A 23,420-nucleotide genomic window follows, 5' to 3' on the forward strand; every position below is an offset into this window, starting at 1 on the left:
CTGGATTGGAATACAGAAGGAAAAATTCCCCTAGGAAAAAGGTATTTCATGAACCAGCAATATACTGTTTCATGTATGTTCCCAATTATTCAAGAGCCCTCAAGCTAGGCTGGGAACCTAATTATCAATTTACACTAATGACTTAGGTGGAAATATGTTTAAGACTTCAAGTTAAACTTGGGGTTGAACTGTTCCAAGGGTGGGGAACACTCAAGACTTAAAAATATAGCCAATATCTTACTAGTGAATGCTCAATTCTAATATCTTACACTTTTTCCTTTTTATTAGCATATTCAAAAACAGATTTTTAAAATAATCAATCATGGCTAACTGTAGAAAAACAACTGACCTCTCCACTCCCAAAACAGGGACCCCGCTTTTACGTTTGAGGAAAATTCTAGACTCATAAATACAATTCCAATTAGCATTTTTCAAATAAGACTCCTTAGTATTAAGTTATCCCCTGGATAGCCTGGGATACCTGTCCTAACACTCACCATACTCTACTTGTGGGTCTTAATCCCATCTCTGGCTTTTAACCTAAAACGCTCCATTCTTGTTAGATTAAAGAATCATCTGGGGCACATTTAAAAAACAGGATTCCTGGCCCAATTCAGTAATGAATCAGAGTCTCAAGGGAGTGCTGGAGACACCCATTTTTAAGTACTGCCTATTTCTGGCAACACCATCTCGTGGTTCTTAGCCTGGTTCTTATTAGGATCAAGTGCAGGGCTTGCCAAAACACAGAGAGGTATCCCAACTCAGTAGATGTAGGATGGATCCTAGGAATTCCCATTTCTAAGAAAAGCCCAAGTAATGATGAAGCACCACAGGGATCACACTTCCCAAAACAACCTACTGAAGGGCGAAGACTACCTAGCTGGTAAAGCGCTTGCCTAGCAGGCACAAGCACCTCCAGTACCAATATAAAAAGCCAGACACGAAGAGATGAACATGTAATCCTAGCGCTGGCGAGGGGAGAACGGGTGGGAACCCTGGGGCCAGCCAACCTAGCTTCTTAACCAGCTAACGCAAAGAGACGGCTGCCTTAAAACCTATGGATGACACCGAGGTAGACATCTGGTCTTCATGCACATGCACTAGACACAGGCTCTTCTTCCTCAACTGGACCAAGCCCCATTTATTAGCCTGGTTGGTTGCTACTGCAGTTTAGTGGATGGCTAATTTTTATTTTTCTTGCACCCCCCTTTTAAACATCACTAGATTAGAATTTATTAGACTTCCTTTCAATTCATATCCCTGCTATATCTTAGCTGCCATTCATTCAGAGTTTCTTCTTACATAAAGGATTATTAAAAGGAAGCACTATGGAGAAACTCTGGCAATGTCCTCAACACACAGCAGGCCAGCATGAAACATTCTTTGTTCTCTCAAGTGTGCCTTTGCCACAATCCGATCGTCCTGTGAATGACAGTGAATTTTGCTGGGGCCTAGAAACCTCACAAGCTCACCGCACACACTTCCTCTGGCTATAAGAAAGAGCAAGCCACAATGACTGACCACGTCTTTCCTCAGAAAAGAAACTATGCAGAGCTACATTCTAAACATACTCAGTGGGAATACACTCAACTTCCTCACTCACCTCTTGTGAGGAAAACAAAAATAGAAAGGGATAGATCCGGGTTAGCTCTCTGAGAGAACTTTATTATGCTGTTTGCCTGTTTTCTGTCCTAAAAATCAAGTGAATTACTACTTTCACATGCAGGGTGGTCCCGGACATCATGCAGCAATCTCACCAGGGCTGAAAACATCTCCAGTGTTTGGTGAACACTCAAAACACAGAACACACAAAATCCTGTCTGAGCATTAGCTCCGCATAGGTGGGTATAATCATGATCTCAACTGAGATGAAAATGCCATGATGCCACTTAAAGGACTGACGGTTCAAAGAAGAAATGGAGTTCTTACTTTCTGCGAAACATCTCTGCAAATATGCAGCCGACACTCCAGAGATCCACGGGCGTGGCGTAGCTGGACTGGAGCAAGACTTCTGGGGCTCGGTACCACAGTGTAACAACCTGTAACAGCGAAGGTATCTGAGCATGAATGAGAAAGCCAGCTGTCGGACTCCATGCCAATCCTGCGAGGCTCACAGACAAGATTCAGGTCATTATACACCATGGCAAGAGTATGACAAGGACACACAATGCACAGGGCGTGTTCACAGGCCAGAAAATTGCATCAAATTGCATCACCCCGCACCCTGGGCTCCCATTTCAGACAGTCTTCTTCATGGGACCAGAAATGGCAAATAACACAAGTTTCAGAAAGTAAGTAAAAAAAAAAAAAACAAAGCCAAAACTCTTATCGCAGAACTCCCCCACTTGTGACTTCAAAACAACACATGAAAAACAACAATGGTTCAATTCCCAAGTCACTGTTAGAAAATGAAGAGACTCCAGTGATTGCTGGAGGATGACCCTGAAGTGTACAGAGCATCCCAGGCCAAGTCAAAACTGGTCTTATTACAACACTGTGGGGAATCCAAACAAACTTCCCTACTGCTCTTTCAGCAAGCAAAACTGAGGAAAAACAAGAAAGAATGCAAAACCCAAGTATTTGCATCCAAGATCAAGGATGGGAGCTGCAATCCCAAGAACCCATTTAACAGGAAACATGAAAGAAGCACACCTGGAATGCTCAGAACACCAGATTAAGGCTTCAGATTTGCGTGTGTATAGGGGTCAAATGCTTCTCTGCTCTGGAGAGTAAAGGCAGGCACTCTACAGATATCTAAGATGAGGGTGTGTTCTTTATTGTTAGATACTCCATCACTATCTTTTACATATTTTAATACACATTTTACATAACTCAGATCCCCTTATCCTCATTGTTTTGTCTGTGTTACTATCTAGATTGCCTGATATACTGGCTTCATGGACTTGGATCTTGTGTTAGTTGGTGTTTGCAAGTAGCTAAAAATGTCTCCTATCAATTTCCTTCTCTCCTTGTATGTATACATTGTCCTCAGCTATCAATGAATGCGAGTTGCTTGGCCGACAGAACACGTCAGTGCTGTCTGAAGCTATCAAGTCTAATTCATAAGGCAGCTTGGGCTCTTTCAAGCGCTTGCTCTTGAGATGCTTCCTCTCCGGACCCAGCAGTGATTCTGTGAGAAGTTCACAGAGATGCTTTGACAAACAGTCCCTACTATGCTCTCAGCTGACAGCTATGCGAGCCATCAATATTGGACAATTGAGACCAGTTTGTCCCCCAGATGACTAAAGACTACTGAGGTGAGTCCAGTCAGCTTACAAGAGTATGAACAATAACAAAACGGTGTTGCTTTAACTCTTTGGGGTGAGTATACAGCAACACTGACAGTTCTCTCACCTCTTCATCCCATAGGCTTTGCCTCAAATTCACTCAGGGGTCAATTTTATTTAACAGACACTTGGCTGATAGCTAATGGAGGAGACTGTATGACAGTCATGACAGACATGGTGGCGCATCTGGGAGGCTGAGGCAGGGGAATCATGAGTTTTAAAACCAGCCTAGGCTACAGAGTTGAGACCCTATCTTAAAATAGTAACAGTCTACCTAACAGCCTACAGCCCCTGCTGTCACCCATTTGTTCCCTCTGCTTTCTCAGCTCCAGCTTTTCCTCTCCCCCTCTCCATGTGTGGGAGTTCTGTCTGTCCCACAAGGTCCAGTCTCATGCCACCAGCACTCTACATCGACTGCTGCCTCTAACAGATCATCATTCCTTCCTGAGGGCTTTGGACAAGGCGTTATCCACTGCATGTCTGTAAATGCTCATTATGATACTGTATGTCCATAACAACTAGGTCTTAGTATCAGAGTAGTGACTGTAAGGCAATCAGTCCTAGGAAGATAACTGGGCAAAATTTACTTTTATTAGGAGGAGGAGCACCTCTTTATTTCTAACACAATGTTAACACAAACCATGTGCAAACTGTCCACCAAATTCCACTTGAATGGCATACATAAGCACACACACATAAATTGTGAGGGCACACATCTATTCATTTGCCTCAATTCAAAATAAAGACTAGCATTGCACCAGATGAAATTTCAAATTGAATGCCTTGCTATTTTAAGATGCACGGAGGAAACTGATTTCGTGTGTCTAACTCTAGTGAACCTGGCAGTACTATCTTCATGTTCAATACTTAGTCTGAAATATCTATTATGGTCATTAAAAATGTTTCAACATTAAAAATAAAAAAATTGATAGATTTAGGAATTTTCCTTCTACCCGTTTTAAAATTTACTTACCACTCAAAATTACACACAGATTTTTATCTGATGCTTTAAAAATGTCTATTAATAGTGACCATGTGATTGTTCTTTGTTTTATAATGACAGACACTACCTTCTTGGGGTAAATCATTCCCAATCACTACATATTATCTTCTTAATACAGTTATAAACTGTTTGCAAATGTTTGCTTAGAATATTAATATTTTCAAAAGAGAGTAGTCTATGGGTTTGTTTTGTGTGTGTTACTTTTTCCTGCTTTGGCATTGGGAATATGCAACCATTTCACTTTCCTTTTCGTTCTTAATCAACCCTCTGAGAGGAAAAAGGCTAAATGTTCTGCCTCCATCTTAGTCAGCTCTGTGTCTTTGCAATTGTGTAAATTTCTTCTTGGTGAATGGGTCGCTTGTGCTTCACCCTCTTCACGAGTCAGTTTGATTAGTATCAAAGATTTCTCTATAGACTCTTCCATCTAATTTTAAACTGTATTGTCTTAAATCTACACACAGTATTTCTCACTGTCCTCGCCTTCACTGATTGTTGGTTGAACTATTTTGTGTGTGCATGTCCTTTATATTTTCTCTCTTGACATATGTCAGGTCTGCCAAGAGTTTAGTCATATTATTTTAATGGCTGAGTTACTTACTTTATTTATTACCATCAGAGACTGTAACCTGTCCAATTCCTATTTCGTTGGCTTTAATTTTTTTTTCTACAACCACACCTGCTCGCTGCTGTTGTTCTGTGGCCATGAAAGAGCACTCTGCATTAAGTACAATCTTTACCAATAAGATTGTATGTCTGTACGTGCTGCACTTTTCCATAACTGTCCAATTCTAAAGGAGGTCTGAGCCTTGTCACTGCTCCCTCTAGTCTCCCCTTAAACTTTCTAAACATTTATATTTCATTCACATTTGGCCTTACATTTTTGGCAATATTAGTAAAGGAATGAGAATTCAGATGATACACATAGACTAATATACAAGTCATAGTTAATTCAGTTGTAAAATGTAAAGAAAACACATTCATTCAGCAATAAAATAAGGTAAAACAGAAATTAAAAATACAAAAGAAAAATAATACATACTGCTGCTGAAGAACAAAAAACAAACAAATGCATTACAAATCACAACAATGTGGAAACGCCATATGATAAAGGTAATATTAATATGAAAAATAAGAAAACACAATGTTGTTGGGTAGAAAGCAAACTTTTGGCCCAAAGAAATAAACCAGAAGGTGACAAAGACAAAAACACCAAATTAAGTCCAGAAAGAGATTGATTTATAGGGTTTGACGCACCCACGAAGGAGTTGGTTAGGATTTAACATCATACTGCTTAAGGGGTTTGTATTAATCAAAAAGAAAACAATACAGCTGAAAAGCAGCAAGCAAAGTCAATCTATAAGAAGTACAAACCACCAAAGATGGGTGGGGAGAGTGGGGGGGGGGAGGAGGGGATAGAAGAGGAGGAGAGGAGATAGAAATGAGATAGCTCAAGGAAATTGTACTGGGGTGGGATGGGGATGATTTGGAGAAATTAGCAGAACAATATATTGAAAGCTTTAAACTGCAAACGGTCACAACTCTTTGAAAAGATAGCAAGCCAACATTTATAAAATGAATAGTACATGTTCCTGATCCAGCATTCTCAAAAATATTTATATTACTAACAAATAGTTATTCCTAAGGATGTTTATGCCAAAATAATGACTAGGAGAGCATTATTTATCTTTTAAAGAAGAATGGGATTGTTTTCATCTTATAATCCTGCTCACACAGAAATGATACCCATGAACAGTGTTGAGAGACTAATTAATTCTGAGTTCTGTTGCAATAGGTTCTTGTTTTTGTTAAAATATTATTTATATATAGGTGTGGACACAGTGTGCCTAGAAAAAGAGTGTCTGTATGGCAGCGGCATCAAGTTTGCAGTGGGTATCTGTCACAGAGCCTGGGTACCATACACAGACCAGTATGAGCACAGGGTGCTGAGAGGAGGCGAGCAAGCTGTCCTTCAGAGCTCAGAAACTGGGAATTCCAGATGGCTGAGCAGCCTGGCCCAAAGCATGCAACTGAGAAGGGCTGGGATTCCGGGCAAAGGTTATCTGATGATCTGCATCCTCCTGGAAATCTCATGGAGAACCTTTACTTCCAAACACCCACGAACCAACAGGTAAAGGCAGGTTGAAATTAAACTACTAGTGGACATGATTTTGAATTTATTTTGAAGCATTTAATTGTGAGTTTTTTTTTTTAAGGTAAGTCTGTGAACTGTAAAACTGCAGTGGCTATTGGTCTCAAATTATTTCCTTGCACCATGACTTGATAGAGAGATTGCTGTTCCTTCCCAGCACGGACCATGACAGCCCTCTGTATGGGATGCCAACAACCACTGACATCCGCATAATGAACGCAGTGACTTAAGAGCCAGACTCTCAGTTGGAAAGATTTCAAAATCTCCAACTTTCCTCAAGCGAAGGTTTGCTTAGTCTCTGTAGAAATCATCACCAAGCAAAAGTAAGAGGAATTAGATTAAGTTTACACCCTATATGAACGTATGTATCTAAAGATGCATTGGTTTTGGTTGCATTTTTGTGGAAGAGAAATTGAGTTCTTAAGATTAACCCTTCTACTTAATTCTCAAGTAGAATAACAGTCCCAACAGTCCCAGCATCTACATTTAAATGTAGCAAAGCATCACTTTTTATAATAAAGTAACATTTTCTAAAAAGTCATCCTCTGGTTTATGTAGTATTCTCTCTCTCTCTTTCTCTCTCTCTCTCATTAACATCTTATTTTATATGACTACTCTATACTGTCTAACTCAGAATCCTTCTATTTTCATATTAAGTTGCTATGATTTTAAAACCTGAAATTTTGCATGATTTAAAATATTTTATTGCCAACAAATCTAGTTTAAGTCTTTGAGAATGAAGTTAACATATTTTTCTGGCAGCAGATACAAATTTGTTTTTCTTAGGAATTATTATATTTTTGTCTGTGGAAAATTCTGATGGAAAACTACCCAATGTACAACCAGTTTAAGTCTGTACAAGCAGAAAGGCATTAATTACTAATTCAAAAGCTTTATAAAGAGTGAAATGTACCAATAAAAAAAGTTTCTTGATTTTACTACATGAAATAAAGACAATTCCCAAACATACCATTAAATTTAAGTCAATGTACAATGCTGAGTCTTAACCTGAACACACTGTCATGGGAAGCAATGAGCTCAGTGTGTAAGAATCAGAGCTGAGAAATCTGTGACAAAGGTTGCTACCAAAGGTAACAATGCAGTTTTCCAGCAAGCAAAGGTAACAATAGGAACTACTGGCAGAGTCTGGCTGGGGCCAGCTGGACCAAAGCAAACATGTTTATTACAATCATTACTTTATTAACAGCCTCTAGAGGTGCTGAGTGGATTTGGTAGTGGGGCGGGGGCTGACGGGAGTTCAAGGATGTTTACATAAGTCAATATATCTGTTTAAAGGGCTTTGATCTCTATTCACATTTTTTTTGAACCAGTTCAATAACACTGGAAGATAAAGTAGAGCCAAGGCCAGCACGTACTCAAAATACATGTCAGAGTCAACTGCTCCCATTTAATGTTGTAAATATCAGCAGTCTTGTATTTATGTGTACCTCACTTCCACCTGGGGTAATGTCAATGGGCTTCATGCTGGGTGGCCACAGTTGGTAGACAGGCCCTGGTGAATGACCTTCCCTTTCCCTGTCTGGATGATCTCTGCCCTGGCGGTGGTCCTATCTATCTGCCATAAGCCTTAGTTCCTTATTGGGTTTGGCAGGAGTTCAGAGAGAGGAAAAAGGGAGATCAGTCCCCTAGCTCCATGATCTTCTCCCAGTAAGTTGTCTCACAATGACAATGTCTGCATCAGGGAACATGCTCATTCCAGTACCATCCTTTCCCCAGTTCCCGTCCCTTAGAGCCAGGGAGCAGATCCAAGCCAGGAGCATGGTGTGTCGGTGATTTTTTTCTCACCTCCGTTTTGACACATCCATTATCAACTAGAAGAGCGTTCTTCAGCACCATGGCTACCTGCCTCCTGTGGGATCCACGGTTCCCATTAGATATGATGATTTCCTACCAACTGGCCTTTGCTTGTGTGCAATTCTCTTGATCTGAAACTCTGCAGGTCTGAATTCTACAGGGCACCAAGGTTCTCTTGCCAAGTCTTTATTTATATAAGTTCCCAATTGTTTAAGTATAGGTTGCCCAAGATTTCATTCCAAAGAGCAAGCCTTATACTTAGATCAAAGCAAACTTCAGTTAAGTTCATCATGCACTCTCTCTAAAAAAGGCACCACGTTAGCAAGGGACATTATGGTCACAAAGCACACAGTAAAATGATTCGGCAGAGGAGCAACTGCAGGTAAGAGGTGCTTCAAGGTCTTATGTATGGAATACCAGGCTCAGAGTTCCTTCTGCTTTCTCCTCCTTCAGTGACTGCTCTTTTAGGTGGTGATTTCACTTAAATGATATACAACCCTCACTCTCACAAGGAGAGCCTCAAATCCATGCTGTGCCAGGACTCTGCAGAAGACCACCCCTACGGTGACAACCCTATCTTGGACATCACCATTTAGTCCCTTCATAAAAATTTCAAATTCAATATGCCCACGCTGCCTTTCATCTCATATTTGTTCCTCTACTTTTATCCTTTCTTTTCACAAGAAAAATTACTCTCTACCACGGTGTGCCAGGCAATTTTACATCAATCTGAAGCAAGCTAGAGGCATCTGAGGAGGAAACCACGACCAAGAAGATGCCTCCACAAGATCAAGCTCTAGTCTGTCCTATAGGGTATTTTCTTAATTGGTAATGGGGCGTGGCCAACCCACTGTGGGTGGTGACAGCCCTGAGTAGGGGTCTTGGATTCTGTAAGAAATTCTGCAAGGCTGAGCAAACCAGTAAGCAGCACCTCTTCATGGCCTCTGCATCAGCTCCTGTCTCCAGGTTCCTGTCCTCACTGTTTTTGAAGATGAACTGTTATATGGAACTGTCCTCCCCAAGTTGCTTTTAGTCATGGTGTTTCATTACAGCAACAGTAACCTAATCTCAAATTAAGACACCAGGTTCTTTGATGAACTCCATGATCAACTTACCCAGAAACTTTGAGGTTCTTCAAATGTGCATCTTGTTTCAAGCCTTTTAGCCTTTAAATAATGCTTGGATGTTCCTCTAGAGGGTCCAACTCTCAACTGCATTCTTAATTGTTGTGAAACCCACCTTGCCTAGTCTATCCCCAAACATAAGGGATCCCAGCTCTTACCATACCCTATCTGTTTCACTGTATGTTTACAGCTTACCCTGATCAGCATCTTGAGAGTAGAGAGCCAGGTAGCCTGGTTCAAACCCAGTGCTATGCAGTGTAATATACACAGCAGATATAAAGTGCATGTCTGTCCTAATTAGTGTTTAGTGGCAGAGAAGAGAATGGAACATTTTAGTATTAGGAAGAAGTCAGGAAAGCCACAAGGTGTGGAGCAGGGCTGTGTCCTCAGACACAGACTGAGAGTTCAGCAACACTATATTTAATCATCAGATGGCTTTTTAATAAAGTGCCAGGGCCACTTTATTCTTTTAAATTAAGTTCTAAAATGCCTGACAGGCTCAAGCTATCCTTCAAGCTGTATTGTTTAAATTTCATCTTGAACTTGTGAAACTTAAAACAGTCACAACTTGCTAAGTGTCAATTATGTTTCATGCAACAAATTCATCCTCTTTACAAAAATATAATATAGCATAGCTTTGATTTTGATAATAAACTATCACCATTAATTGCTCTCTGCCTTCACCATAGAGAACAAGCAAATATTTGTAGGCATTCCTTCAACCTTTCCAGATAAATAGAAATGAAAATTAATCTGAACTCAGGATATGGCAGACTGCGAAGTTCATCATTTGCTTTGAAAAGTTGTTTTAATTCTTAAGGAAATCTGTATGCATTGGGAGACCACATAATTACGCATGCTTCAAAGAGAATTTAAAAGCATGATTTATTTTGTTATGGAAACAAATGCTTCTGCTGTCAGGGCCTACCGACCCCTTTGCACTGTGCTCATCTCTACACAGGCTGTATGCGAAACCACTTGTGAGTTCCAGCAGGCTATGTGACCAATGAGAATGAGGAGGGAAATGCAACACAGTTTGCAAACAAAGCCCAGGGACACACTCTCCAATATCCTTGAACTCCAAGGTCATTGCCTTCCTTAAATGGGAAGGAGCTGGAGAGCCTTGACTGAAGGAGCCACCAAGTTCACAGCACTTGATGCCACTGGTCTCCTATCTCCTGCACGCCACAGAAGTGTACACAGAAAGAGAAAACCAGGCCTGGACGTTCCAGTTAACCTGAGTTGACAGAAACAGACTCAAACACAGAGAGTTCTGAGTATTTTGTGTCCAATGTCAAAGGAAAGAAATAAAGGAAATATACTTTTGAAGATTAGGATGTCCCATGCTGTTCAGCTGGCTTCATTAAAACCACAAACAAAAGCATAGGACAAAACAGAGAAGGACAAAGACTGCAGCACGAGGAACCCGAGACAGGAAGGAGAAACTGTTGAACATCAGGATGGTCCTACTGTGGGAGTTTATGACCTTTTCTCTGAAGCTTAAGTTGCTTTTGTTTTTGTTTTTTAAAAATCTTATGTGAGGTAAAGACAGAGCTAGGCAAAGGGGGAGGAAACCGTATGTGAAGCATGGCAGATGTACAAAGTTCGGCGCTAGACTAACCATCTTCAGTTTAAGGTTGTGGGCAAGCACCACTGATTACTTCCAGCCACAGGTAAGAGCAGGTACGGCAAGGAGCTGGTTGAGTGGCAGGGTCAGGACTGAAGCAGGGCTAGGGCCTCTGCTCAGGCTCATTCTTGCTGTGCAATGGCTGACTTCACAGGTTCATTCCCGTGGGGAGGACGGATGGCTGCTGGGAACTGAACTCGGGGCCTCACACATGTTAAGTAAGAATTGCATCACTAAGTTCTATTCTCAGACCTATTTTGATTTTTTTTTTCTTGAGGTAAGATATTGAGTATATAGCCCTGCCTAGCCTAGAACTTTCTACATAGAACAGGCTAGCCTGGAACTTGCAGTGATCTTCCTGTCTTATCTCCAGAGTGCTGGGATTACTGGCATGCACCACCATATCTGGCTCAGACGTTTTCTTTTAGGCCTTTTGTTTAGTTACCACTTTAAAACAATGCTTTAAAAAAAAAATCAACATTTCTAGAGCAATGTAGGTTTACTGACAAGCTGACAAAAAGAAGATGTTCTCCTATGCTAATGGTATCTGAAAGGTTCTCACTGATTGGTCACCGGTTGGGACATCAGTGCTCCAGCTGGATAGAGGGGAGGAAAGGACTGTTTACCCACAATGCCCTGTGCCATGTCCTGTGAGGCCAGAAGGCTGGAATGGTGGGCATGCTTCTGTTGGTCCTTTTAGCTCCCAACCTTGTTCTCCTTTTCCATTCTTCTACCTCTGCAAATAAAGTTGCTAACCAGTTCCTCCAGTCAGAACCTTCCTCAAACTCACCCCTTACCCATTTACAGACCTGACAACATGGGGCTGTAGAAACAGGCAAAGGAAATTTCAGTTTGGGAGTCTGGCTAGCACTGCCTACTAGTTTATGATGCAATTTTTGGCCTAACCCCACCCCCATCAACCAAATCTTTAGGCTTAATAACTTTCTAGAACACAATATAACTTCATGAATATCATGGTAACAGTGTGAATTTACTATCTGATTTGAAAGCTGCTTAAAACAAACACTTAACTTCTGTGGGCAGAGAGGAAGAAAGGATCACTGAGAAAAAATCCACTGATAGATAATTGTAGAATACATGAATCCATACTGCTAGTGGGCTGCAACACTTCTCTTGAACCTGTCTCAGTTTCTAGGAAGAACCACACAAATACCAAGGCCTTCACAAAGTATTTCTAGGTACATCCGCTACTGGGAGAGAGACATATGTGAACATAAAAGGCAGTGGCAGGTTTCTCACCTAGACGAGGAACTCCAGTTACACTGCGCTTAGGGCACTGTGGTTGCTGCAAGCAAACACTGCAGGAAAGGAAAAGCACCCGTCCACGTTCATGCTAAGCTTGGCTTTGACCTCAGTGGCAATTCAAAGAAAAGACTTTCGCATTTACAAACATTTCAAAGAACACTGCTCTTTCTAGAAACCTGCGGCAGGTACTTTCTTTATCATTCCAACAGGCGGTTGAAGATGTGTTTACTGTGGTGTCTAAGGAGACGTGAAGAATACAGAGGACTGTTTATTCTCCAGGGGATAAAACATTGTCTTAAACAATCACTGTGGATACTTAATACACAGGGGACACTCATAAGCGGCAGAAGTAGAAGTAGGGTCTAGTGATACCCTAAGAGTCTTCTGGAACATTCTGAAAGAAGTAGCAGTTCCCTGCTCTATATTCCCACAGTATCCTTCTCTCAGCCCCTGCTCTGATATGTGGTGTGACCACAAGAATCTATTTCCACCTGTTAACCCACAGAACCGAATTCTCTAATGACATTACTTACTTTCGTATCCCAATACTTAGGTTTTGCTTTCTGTTACTCCTTTGGGTCAGCTGAGGCAATGGTATGGCAGACACACGTGCAGCAGCAAACTGCTCACAAAAGGAAATGGGCAAACGAGCTAGAAGGGGGATGAGGTCCCACAATCATTCCCAGGGCCAGGCCCCAATAACCTCAACATCTGCCTCCGAAAAGTTCCATAGCTTTCCAGTAACCCCACCCTGGGGACCAACCAATCTTTAACACTGCCTCTAGAGCAGCGGTTCTCAACCTTCCTGACACTGCAACCCTTTAACACAGCTCCTCATGTCCACTGCCACTTCATAACTGTAATTTCACTACTGTTATGAATGGTAATGTGAACACCTGATATGCAAAATATCTAGTACGCAACCCCTAGGAAAGGGTGGTTCGACAAACCCCAAAGATGCTCTTGGGCTATCTGAGATCCAAACTGTATCACTTGCTATTGTGTTTGGCATACAACAGCCACTAAAAAGCTGCCAAATGTGTGACCAAGAAAAACACCTCTCCAAAAATGCTCCCCAACTCAACAAATTCAGACTCAAATAAACAAAATCAAACAATAGCATCAGCATCAGCAGCAACAGTAACAACAATAACAACCGAGAAAAGAACAATAAACCAAGCCAAGGCAGGGAAAAACAGTTCTTGAGGTTATTATCAAGGTATAAAAAATGTTCTAGATTCACAAACACAGTAACAAAATCCATTTTATAATCTTATCTCATAGAAATTCTTAGGTGGGCTGTTAGCACATGTCTGTAATCTCTGCCTCCAGGAGGCAGAGGCAGGAGGATTGCTACAAATTTGACCCTAGCCTGGTCTACATAGCCATGTTATAGGCCAGCCAAGTTTTGAGACCTTGCTTAAAAAAATCAAACAAAAACTTCTTGTAAAGGAAAAACTAAATTTTAGCCATTATTGATGTCAGCTCATGAATATATGTTTGTATATAAATCTAAGTATTAATTTACTAAATAATGATTGAGTATACACAATTATTCACACGAACAAGGCATTTTCACATAAGTCTAAACCTATGAAATCACCTCTTAGAACAAGGCAACTAGAATTTAAATTGCCACAGAACTTCCTCCTGTGCCCTTCCTAGTACACTTTGGGGACCCCTGTCCTCATGGATTAATTTTACTTGCATGTCATCTGAAGGACCATGAGGTGTATGGGCACCACTGTCAGTCAACAGTGACTTAAAATGAACTGAAAATTATTAATACATATTTATTTTGTATGATTCCAAACTATCTTTTATCAGGTATATTTTCCATAGTCTTTTGCTTGCAAGTGAAACTACAAGACAGATAAAACTTGTCTCATTAGTCCTACGTTCTTCTAAAAGGGCGGGGGAGAGGCTGGGTCTAGAGAGAGTCCAATTTGTACTTCTTCCTAGCCTATCTGAGCCTGTCTCATTAGTCCTAGGTTCTTCTAAAAGCTCTTCTATGCAGCAGCAAAGTGCTCTGATGTATCCAGAACTCTCTTCTTCTGGTCAGTTTTGTCAAAACATTGTTTTTGTTACTATTTGTGAGGGAACGTGACTCAGGACAATTTTCCTGATCAATATTTCTTTTAAAAACTTTGTAAAATTAATTTAACATACAGCTAAGTATCTTTAGTTTCCATAATGAATATATTCCATTGGTCCTTTAAAATTGTTTAATACAGTAGATGTTTATTTGAAAGAATTCATTTTTTGTTTCTCTTTGCATTGAAGACTTTTATATTATTTATATTCAGTCTCTCTCAGTCATAGAAGTCACTAGTGCTATGAATTAGACTCTATGAACAGCTTTGGCCATACTGTTATAGCTCTGGATAGAATTAACTGATTAAGTGGGCAAGAGAGAAGTTATGAGGCACAAATTGTGAATCTGAGATATGACAACTTAAAATGCTGATCATCAGGGCCTGAGGAGCAGGCATTACCACGTGCTCCATGGATGAGCCACCAGCCATCTACTGATCTTACCTCTGGTCACGAGGGGACATCACCCCATATGAGGGAACAGCAGTAGACAGACTGACGGAGAGAATTCGAGAATAGGTGTGTGTGTCTTGTGCCTGTATGCGTGTGTGGGCATCAGAGGTGCTCTTTCTGAAGTCAGTTTTCTGTGAGATTTGGGCACTGAGGTCTGGCAGGTGCCTATACCTGCTGAGCTGCCTTTCAGGCCTGAGAACTGTGTCTTCTTTTCTGACACCAGGGGATGTTTATAAACAACTGCTGCTTATTTACCTTGAAACGGGTAATTTTGTATCACTGGGCCACTGTTTCCTAAAATATACAGTCATAGAATCACAAATCTTTATTTTATAGTCCTTTCAACAACACAACCCTATAATTAATAAAATTTATAGGCCAAGTGTGATTGCGCACATCTTTAATCCCAGTACTTGGGAGGCAGAGGCAGAACAATCTCTGTGAGTTCAAGGCCAGCCTGGTCTTTATACAACTTTGAGGACAGTCCGGGCTACTTAGGAAGACTCTGTCTCAATTTTTCTTCTTTGTTTTTTCCCCCATGCTCAGTGGCACCATGTAGACACTGTACTATGTCCTAATACATGATATTGGTGATATTCTCAGGAACCTGCCATTTGAAGTAAAAACTTTGATCAATAGGACATTAGTGAGTACCCAAGAAAATCTGTGACTCCTTAAAACAAAAGTATAACCCCAGAAGATGCTGAAAAACTTGAAGGTCATTTAGACTATGGGGAACTGCAGCTAAAGGTTCGCGAGCAACCATAGACAGCTACATGTCTGTGTGATACCATTAGGTCCTTTTCATGTTCTTTTATTTTCAGAATTAAATGTTGCTGCACAAATAGGAATGTGTATCGAGTGACAAAGTTCTTATAGGTAAACATTCAAATCTCTACAAAATGTGCTCTCAGATGCCATTCCACAAAGATCAAGACTGTATGTTTGCCCCTAACACACAGACACAAAAGGGCAGTGACAAACAGAACGATGTGGGCGTGCTTTCTAAACACCGTGCGCTCTAACGTGTGGGTCCATCGAGGCGAATCATCTGTTCCTGGCTTCAGAAATTATGAAAGGGAGAAATACCAGATGAAATAAGTGGAATTCCATAACATTTTATAGAGACCGAATAATATTGACTTTCCACAACATTTTAAGCAGTTCAGGTGGAAGAAACTCAAGCCACACATCTCTCTGAGAATTTCAATCTCTTCTAACGAAACTGGATCAATGACCAAAGAGCAGACGGCAGACTTTCAAAGCAGACAGAAATGGCTACATCCTGCCCAAATCCCGTTGGTTCCTTTTCCCCAAATAACTATGATCTGAAGACTATGGCAACTTTATTTAAATTATACCCACACAGTCTCACTCCTTTGTTGGTGACCAAGGCTCAAGGCAGTAGGCACTTTCTCACTGCCAGCTTTTATGGGAGGGTCCTGGATTGAGCAGAGGACAAAAAGATGCAGGCTTACTAGTTACTAGTTATTAGTTACTAACAAACAGCAGGTTGACAGCTCTGTGGAATCTGCTGAGTGTTGCACACATTTTTGGACTTGGAAGGTCAGACTGCCAGTAGCAGCATTGCTGCACGCCGAGCACCACTTTACAGGCAAGCACTTTTGCATCCTCTGGTTCCTAAAGGATTCTGGGCTCACTGCAGAAGCAGCACGCCAGCTTCGGAGTCCACGAAAGAGCAGAACCTGGAGCATATGAGCTTGGAGCATGAAGTTCTGTGCTCTGGGATGCAGTGGCCAAGAGCCAATGTTTACAATTCCCTGGGTGGGGATGGCAGGCTTCAAAAGCCTTTGCACTTGCTGGCAGTGACCTTCGACCTTCGCCTGCTTTCAAAGCAGCTCTCAGGTTAACCCCTTGGGTTCTGTGTGCACTGGAGTCTCACAGAAGAAAAACCTTTCTTTGAAGGCCACCTCACAGGTACATTGGGTTCTGATTTCAGCTGGAGTGCCCCATGAAACACTAGACTAGAAAGAAAACACATATTCTCTCTGCCATCACACCCACGGGCATGTCAGGGGCCCCTGAATCTGGATTTCGACGTGTGGTGTATTCTGCAAAGTGACAGTTTCCAGCTTTGGGCAATGGACTCAAGCTTACAAACCAGAGGACTGAGAAATATGAGCACATTTCGTCTCCAGGAGAGAAGGAAGCATCCAATTTATGAAGAAATGTCCTTTCCCCAGTTAGTCAATGGGAAGCCAGGCTACAGCCTGAGCGTCCTATGGGATCTAACAAGAAGTGCTTAAAGTTAGAGAGACAGGCTGACCTGTTAACTTAGAGTTAGAGACAGGCTGACCTGTTAACTTAGAGTTAGAGACAGGCTGACCTGTTAACTTAGAGTTAGAGACAGGCTGACCTGTTAACTTAGAGTTAGAGACAGGCTGATCTGTTAACTTAGAGTTAGAGACAGGCTGACCTGTTAACTTAGAGTTAGAGACAGGCTGACCTGTTAACTTAAGAGTTAGAGACAGGCTGATCTGTTAACTTAGAGTTAGAGACAGGCTGACTTGTTAACTTAGAGTTAGAGACAGGCTGAACTGTTAGAGTTAGAGACAGGCTGACCTGTTAACTTAGAGTTAGAGACAGGCTGACCTGTTAACTTAGAGTTAGAGACAGGCTGAACTGTTAGAGTTAGAGACAGGCTGACCTGTTAACTTAGAGTTAGAGACAGGCTGACCTGTTAACTTAGAGTGAAGGAGCCGGAGAGAAGATGCCAGCCGTGGAGAAGTTTTCCAGTAAAGCAAAGCTGGCTTATTACTGTTGCTATTTCAGTGGAGTGAATTTTTATTCCTAATGCTAAGAAGCAAAGATCCCATGAGAACAACACACATATACATTTTCTTAGTCTCAAATACATCATTCAAAAGAAGCTGAATGACAATAATACGAAGACAAGATAACAGGGATAATATTTAAGGCCTCAAAATGTTTTCTGGGTGTAAGATTTACTTTGGGGAAAAAAAAAATGCTGATCTGATGTCAGGGACTCGTTCCTATTAAAACACAGACTTTGTTTTGGCTGAGGAGTTCCGTGAATTCAAAAAAGTTTGAAACCTACACATTGATCAACAACATCTTTAGTGAGGAACAAAAAGGAAAACTCAGTGGAAAACGAAACTGGTGTGTACAAGTTGTCAACAGAGCCCTGTGGGAACTGTCCAAACCCTGGAAAAGGAAGGGGGGGCAGAGGGAGAGAGGGAGAGAGGGAGAGGGGGAGAGAGAGAAAGAGGGGAGGGGGAGGGAGAGGGAGAAGAGGTAGAGGGGAGGGAGGGAGAAATGGAGAGGGGAGGGAGAGAGAGGGAGAAGGAAAGAGGGAGAAGGAGAGGAGGAGAAAGGAAGAGGAGAAGGGAAGAGGAGGAGAAGGGGAGACGGGGAGAAGGGGAGAGGGGGAGAGGGAGAGAGAGAGTTTTTCTCTTCCCTGACCAGCATTTGTCCCATCATAAACCACCTGTATCCTATAGCTTGCTCCATCTAGCTGGCTATTTAAGAGGTACTGTTCTGCAGATTCCCTGGGTCATAAGTGCTTCTGAGGAGTTACTAGGGCTGGAAAGATGGCTCTAGACATCTAAAGGTACTAGATACTAGGCCTGAGAACCCGAGTTTGATCCATGGCAGAACTGACTTCCGAAGGTTGTTCTCTGATCATATGCTCATCATGTAATGTCCTCCCAATAAACAAATTAAGAAGATGAATATTAAAATTGTAGTTTCTCAAGGAATGTTTAAGAACTATGTCTCCAGCTATCATTACAGACCATTTCTTGCTATCTGCAATAGAATTTCAATGATGAAAACTAAACATATTCAGTGCTAATGTAAATGGACTAGAATGTGCTGAGAATCCCAAAGACATCCCAAGCTTCACAAGAGAGAAGACAACGTACTATAGCCAAAGTTTGCCATGGTTTGTGGTTTGCTTCCTATCTCAGTAAGAACTGGACATGTTTCATGCCACTTAAATAACAGGCCGTTATGAGACAGGGTTTGAGTGCTCTGCCCATATTCTACCATGTTCAGAACACATTAGTAACTAGAACAAAGTCCAAGCTACACACTGGAGCCAGAATCCAAGCTCATGTTACAGCCGCTGAGCTGCTCACCAAGCACCCAAACGACCTCTACCATCGCCACCTGAAGCTCCTGGGAAACCTATGCCATTTCTCTCACTATCGACAAATATGACAATCACTGCTCTTAGAGTGAAGGCTCGAGGCCCATCTACCTTTAAAGAAAGGATCTGTGGTTCTGGTGGGACTCTGTCCCATGTTTCTAAATGAAAACAATCATCACAAAGCTGGCGCTTGCACTCCTGGCACCTGGGAGGCTGAGGCACAAGGCCTGACACCAGCAGACTGGCCTGCTCAAGTGAGATCTTGTTTTCAACATGAAATCGAATCCCAAAGGGGCTGGTAGCATGGTCTCTATCACAGGTGCCCGTGGCACACACTAGTTAGGGAAATGTTTACAGGCCAAGAAAGCACATTACAATCGCTCTCAGACTGTCCTCCTCGCCCCCACTCGAAGCTCTTAAGACACTGTTTCTTGTTTGTCTCCATAAATGAATACTGCCTTTAAAAAATTGTTGTGAAATCAAAGAAAATAAATATTGTCAGCCTTTATAGTAATGGCGTGCCACTTAAACAGCTCCCCGGTTTACAATGAGTGAAGCCACTTCTATCTAACAACAGTTGTCCATGAACTTTAATTATTGCCATAGAATAATTAGGATAATAAACTATAGAATGATTAGAATAATAAACCCAGTTGGAACTGAGTTTCACCACATAGTAAAAGTTAGAACTGTACAAATGAGGACAAAATATGCACAGTTAGAAAGAATGTTACAGGGGCCTCTCTCAGCGAACAAAGCCAGCTCAGTCTGGTGCTTTCCTTGCACTGCCACATCCACACATCATTAGCTGGAAAATTCCTAATATATGCTGTAATTTTTGTGTCCCCCCCCCACCTTAGTACACTTGGGGCTTTAATGTCCAGATGCCATTTTCCCCCTTATCTGTCCCTGTTTGGGGCTCTGCCAGCCACAGTCAACAATTAATATAGTCAAAGAAAAAAAACACAGTACGCTCCCTGGCAACTGGTATAGCCTTGCAGGAAATACCAAATAAAAACTTGATTATGTACTGTTTGACCATTTTGTTTGCCTGTAGGCCACCCCGTCGTCGGTGTAATTCAGACGAGCATAGTCCATCTGATGGTCTATGAGCAGGCACTATTCATGGTCTGTCACGCACAATCCCTGGCTTCAGCCTGTGGTGCTCGAAGTGAAAGCAGCGGGTCTGTGGCAGCTTTCCAGCCTGCACTTCTTTAATTAGTCAACTTGTGGCCCAGTGTTATAATAGATAAGTAACCTCTTAATATTCATGTCATCAACTAATTTTTTTTTCTTATTCAGTTGTAAGCATTTGGGTAGGGTGGGAAATAATGCTTTTTCCTACATAGCATATGGTTCATGAAATACATATGCTTCTGTTTTAAAGAATGTAAGAGACTATGTCTCAATGATTCTTCACAAGGACAATTCCAGAAATCACAGGATACCTACACCTATTTCTGAAGCATTCTAGTTTTGCATTTAAATAACAACTGAAATTTTTGTTGGTACACATATGTGAGATGAATTATTTTCTTGCCAACTTCAACATGGCTGGGAAACTCCCTCCATCTGAACTGGTGCAGTCAGAGGCACAGAGTGAGAGCTTCCAGTCTTCTGGTCTCAGAGTTCGAGGAAGCCCATCTGCCCCAGACTTCGATTAAACAACTAATGTCATTCCTTCTTAGAGCATACAATTAAAAGGTATGCTAATTAAAAAGACAAACTGATTTTTTTTTTATAAAAATTAGTACTGGTCATTCAGATCAGGAATAAGAGCGCCATTCAGAACCCAGCCCTAGTTCTTTCAAACAGATATGATTCTCAATCAACTCAATGGTTCTTTGCAAAGGTGGCAAGGATGTTTATAGATGCTCTATGTCCTTACAGACACACCTGTACAATATTCTTAAAATCGCTGCTCAGGTAGTTCAAATGTCTACAATGGTAACTTCAACCATTCATGTATATAATAGGGTTTGTCTATGTAACACAAGTATTGGATCCCAGTTCTGAGGATGATGGATGATATCATATCTGCTCCCAAAAGTGCAGTTAGCAATGGAGGCAGACACAGAATTACTACTAAACATTCTCGATACCACACAGAGGTTTACCATTTAGTAGCCTGGGTACAAATCCTGGCTCCTTTTTGTAATGGGAAGTAACGAATTAACTTCAGTATGTCTTTGTTTTCTGATCTGAAAGTGGAAAGCCGTTAAAGTTCTCTTATAGAATAGGTCAGATGGTATGTTGTAAGCAACATAAGGTGTTTGCAGACATCTGGTCCTATATATTTCTGCTACTAGAAATATTACAAAACAGTCTTCCTAACGTGTACAGGATGTAAAATGGGTTACACTGTTTGGGGCCAAGGCTGCAGAGGAGCACTGCAAGCTGTGACTGTCAAAGGAAGTAGTTTGAATAGAAATGTGAAGATCATGAAATTGAATGGCACAGGCCACAAAGGTCCCCGGGGACAAGGTGATGTAAACTGGAGTTTGTCTGGATCAGAGATACTGAGGCTTTTGTGCAGGGAACACATGCTCAATTTATATGGTCTGCATTTTTATTCCAGTAAATATAGAGGATAGAAATGAAGATAGTCCTAGAGGCAGGGAGCTCAATCAAAAGGCTGGACTGACCCAGAAAAGCTGAGAAGATCTAAAGAAAGTGTGGGGTGGTGAGTAGAGGGGGTAAGTACCCAGGATGTACCCCATGCTTCTGTCTGGGCAAAGAGATGGTGATTGGGAATGTGAGGCAGGCTTGCAGCTTAAGATGAAGGGAAGCTGGGTGTCCTCCTGCAGGACGCTGCTAGTCCCGCAAGCACAAGTATGCAGGCTATGTGCCACAAGAGAGAAGCTACGCCACACACAGAAGAGCATTCAGGAAACCAGAGTGAACAGGCAGTGGGAAGGAAAAGCAGGGCAGCACAACGCCACAGGAACCATTCTGGCTGTTCATCAGAATTTAAGAATTTAAAAGAACAGGCAGACACCAGAATATGCTACACAAGATGAAGGCTGCAAGAATGGAATCTCAGGGCTAACGGCATTCTGACTGAAAAATGCTTCTCCTTGAGTGGTACCATGTCTTTCCACCTGCCCTCTGCTGCCCAAACTTGGGATGGACTACAGGTGTATTTGGAAGATATGGGATGCAGCAACGAATGAAACAGTAAGATTTAGAGGGACTCAGAGCAGGCACCTAGGTAGTGAGTTAGAGAATCCCTATGTCTGAGGGTGCGGACAGGCACGTGAACATGAGTACATATATACACAGATTAATTTGTAAGTATGTGTGGTAGAAATGGAAGGCATTCTACATAAAGGTTTATGCGGTTGGTATAAATATGAGCTGGTACCATGAATGTCACACATACTTCATTTGTAAAGCGTGAAGCGTACAAACTTTAAAAAATATCTAACTCTACAATCATCATATTATGCAGAGATCAGCTGGCACCGGCTTAGGAAATCCTGTGTCGCCGTTTGGAGGTTATATCCACTCACCTTCTCCCTAAGAAGTTTGAAGTGTTTTTATAGAGTGAGTAGGAAGACAGCACAATCAGAAATATTTGCACTAATAAGTGTGATACAGAAACATGCCACTTCACATGTGTGTTTGTATTTGTGTTGCAGGTTTGGGGTATGTGTGTGTGTGGTCCTTGAGGATTGACTACACATGCTAGTGCACATTATACATGATTGAGAGACACTCCATTTCTTGTGTGCATGCTAGTGTGGGTACATGTGTACTACTGCATGCATGTGGAGGTCAGAGGACAACTTTTGGGAGTTATTTCTCTCTCTCCTGAGGACCCTGGGCTCAAACTCAGGCAGTCAGGCACCTGCAGCAAGCACTTTACCTGCTGAATCGTCTCACTGCCCTTCTTGCATTACTTTTCAAGGATGGATCTCATAAATAGAAAACCAGAACTTTAAAATAGTGAATGATTTAGTATGTTATCACAAAAGATCGTCGATCCTGACTAGGTACAGCGAGAACCCTTTGCCCATAATTCACACGCACACACACACACACATGCTGCTTCAAAGAAGCTCCCTTGGACTGGCTGGTGGCCCTGTATGTTTCAAACCTTGTTTCTCCTCTACCACCCACAGACCTCTGGTGCCAGATACCATGGGCCACACTCACAGTGAGAGATGATCTCTGAGCCCCAGGTGAGTCAGTACAGGAAATTTCTGAAAGCCATTCCTATGAAGAGGTCAGGGCCCAGTCATACTTGTTTTAAGGATTTTCTCAATTCACACACACTGGACATTTACAGCTAGACAGCTGCCTATCTAAAGTGGGTTCTGTGCACTGTATGGTGTTCAACAGTAGCATGGTCTGCCATCCATTAGATACCAATTCACCCCCACCCTACTGTGACAACCAGAAATGATTCCAGACATTGACAAATATCCCCTGGAGGAACAAACCCTTTCCCTGGAACCAGTCCTATCT

At 41.7% G+C, this 23,420-nt stretch overlaps 1 protein-coding gene across 4 annotated transcripts in view; it reads right to left on the reverse strand.

Annotated features, from left to right (window-relative positions):
- The window catches only part of Cdk6 (cyclin dependent kinase 6), a 194,401-nt gene that overhangs the window by 56,085 nt on the left and 114,896 nt on the right, over positions 1-23,420 (reverse strand). For 3 of the 4 annotated variants that reach the window (XM_048436663.3, XM_048436671.3, XM_048436686.3), the window contains one exon: positions 1,930-2,057. In XM_048436663.3, coding sequence (XP_048292620.1) covers positions 1,930-2,057 — 128 coding nt within the window. The remainder of the gene's footprint in view (positions 1-1,929; positions 2,058-23,420) is intronic. The other variant, XM_048436678.3, reaches the window with a different exon arrangement.

Source organism: Myodes glareolus, chromosome 25 (assembly GCF_982192425.1).
Source record: "Myodes glareolus chromosome 25, mMyoGla1.1, whole genome shotgun sequence".
In the NCBI taxonomy this organism is placed as follows: domain Eukaryota; kingdom Metazoa; phylum Chordata; class Mammalia; order Rodentia; family Cricetidae; genus Myodes; species Myodes glareolus.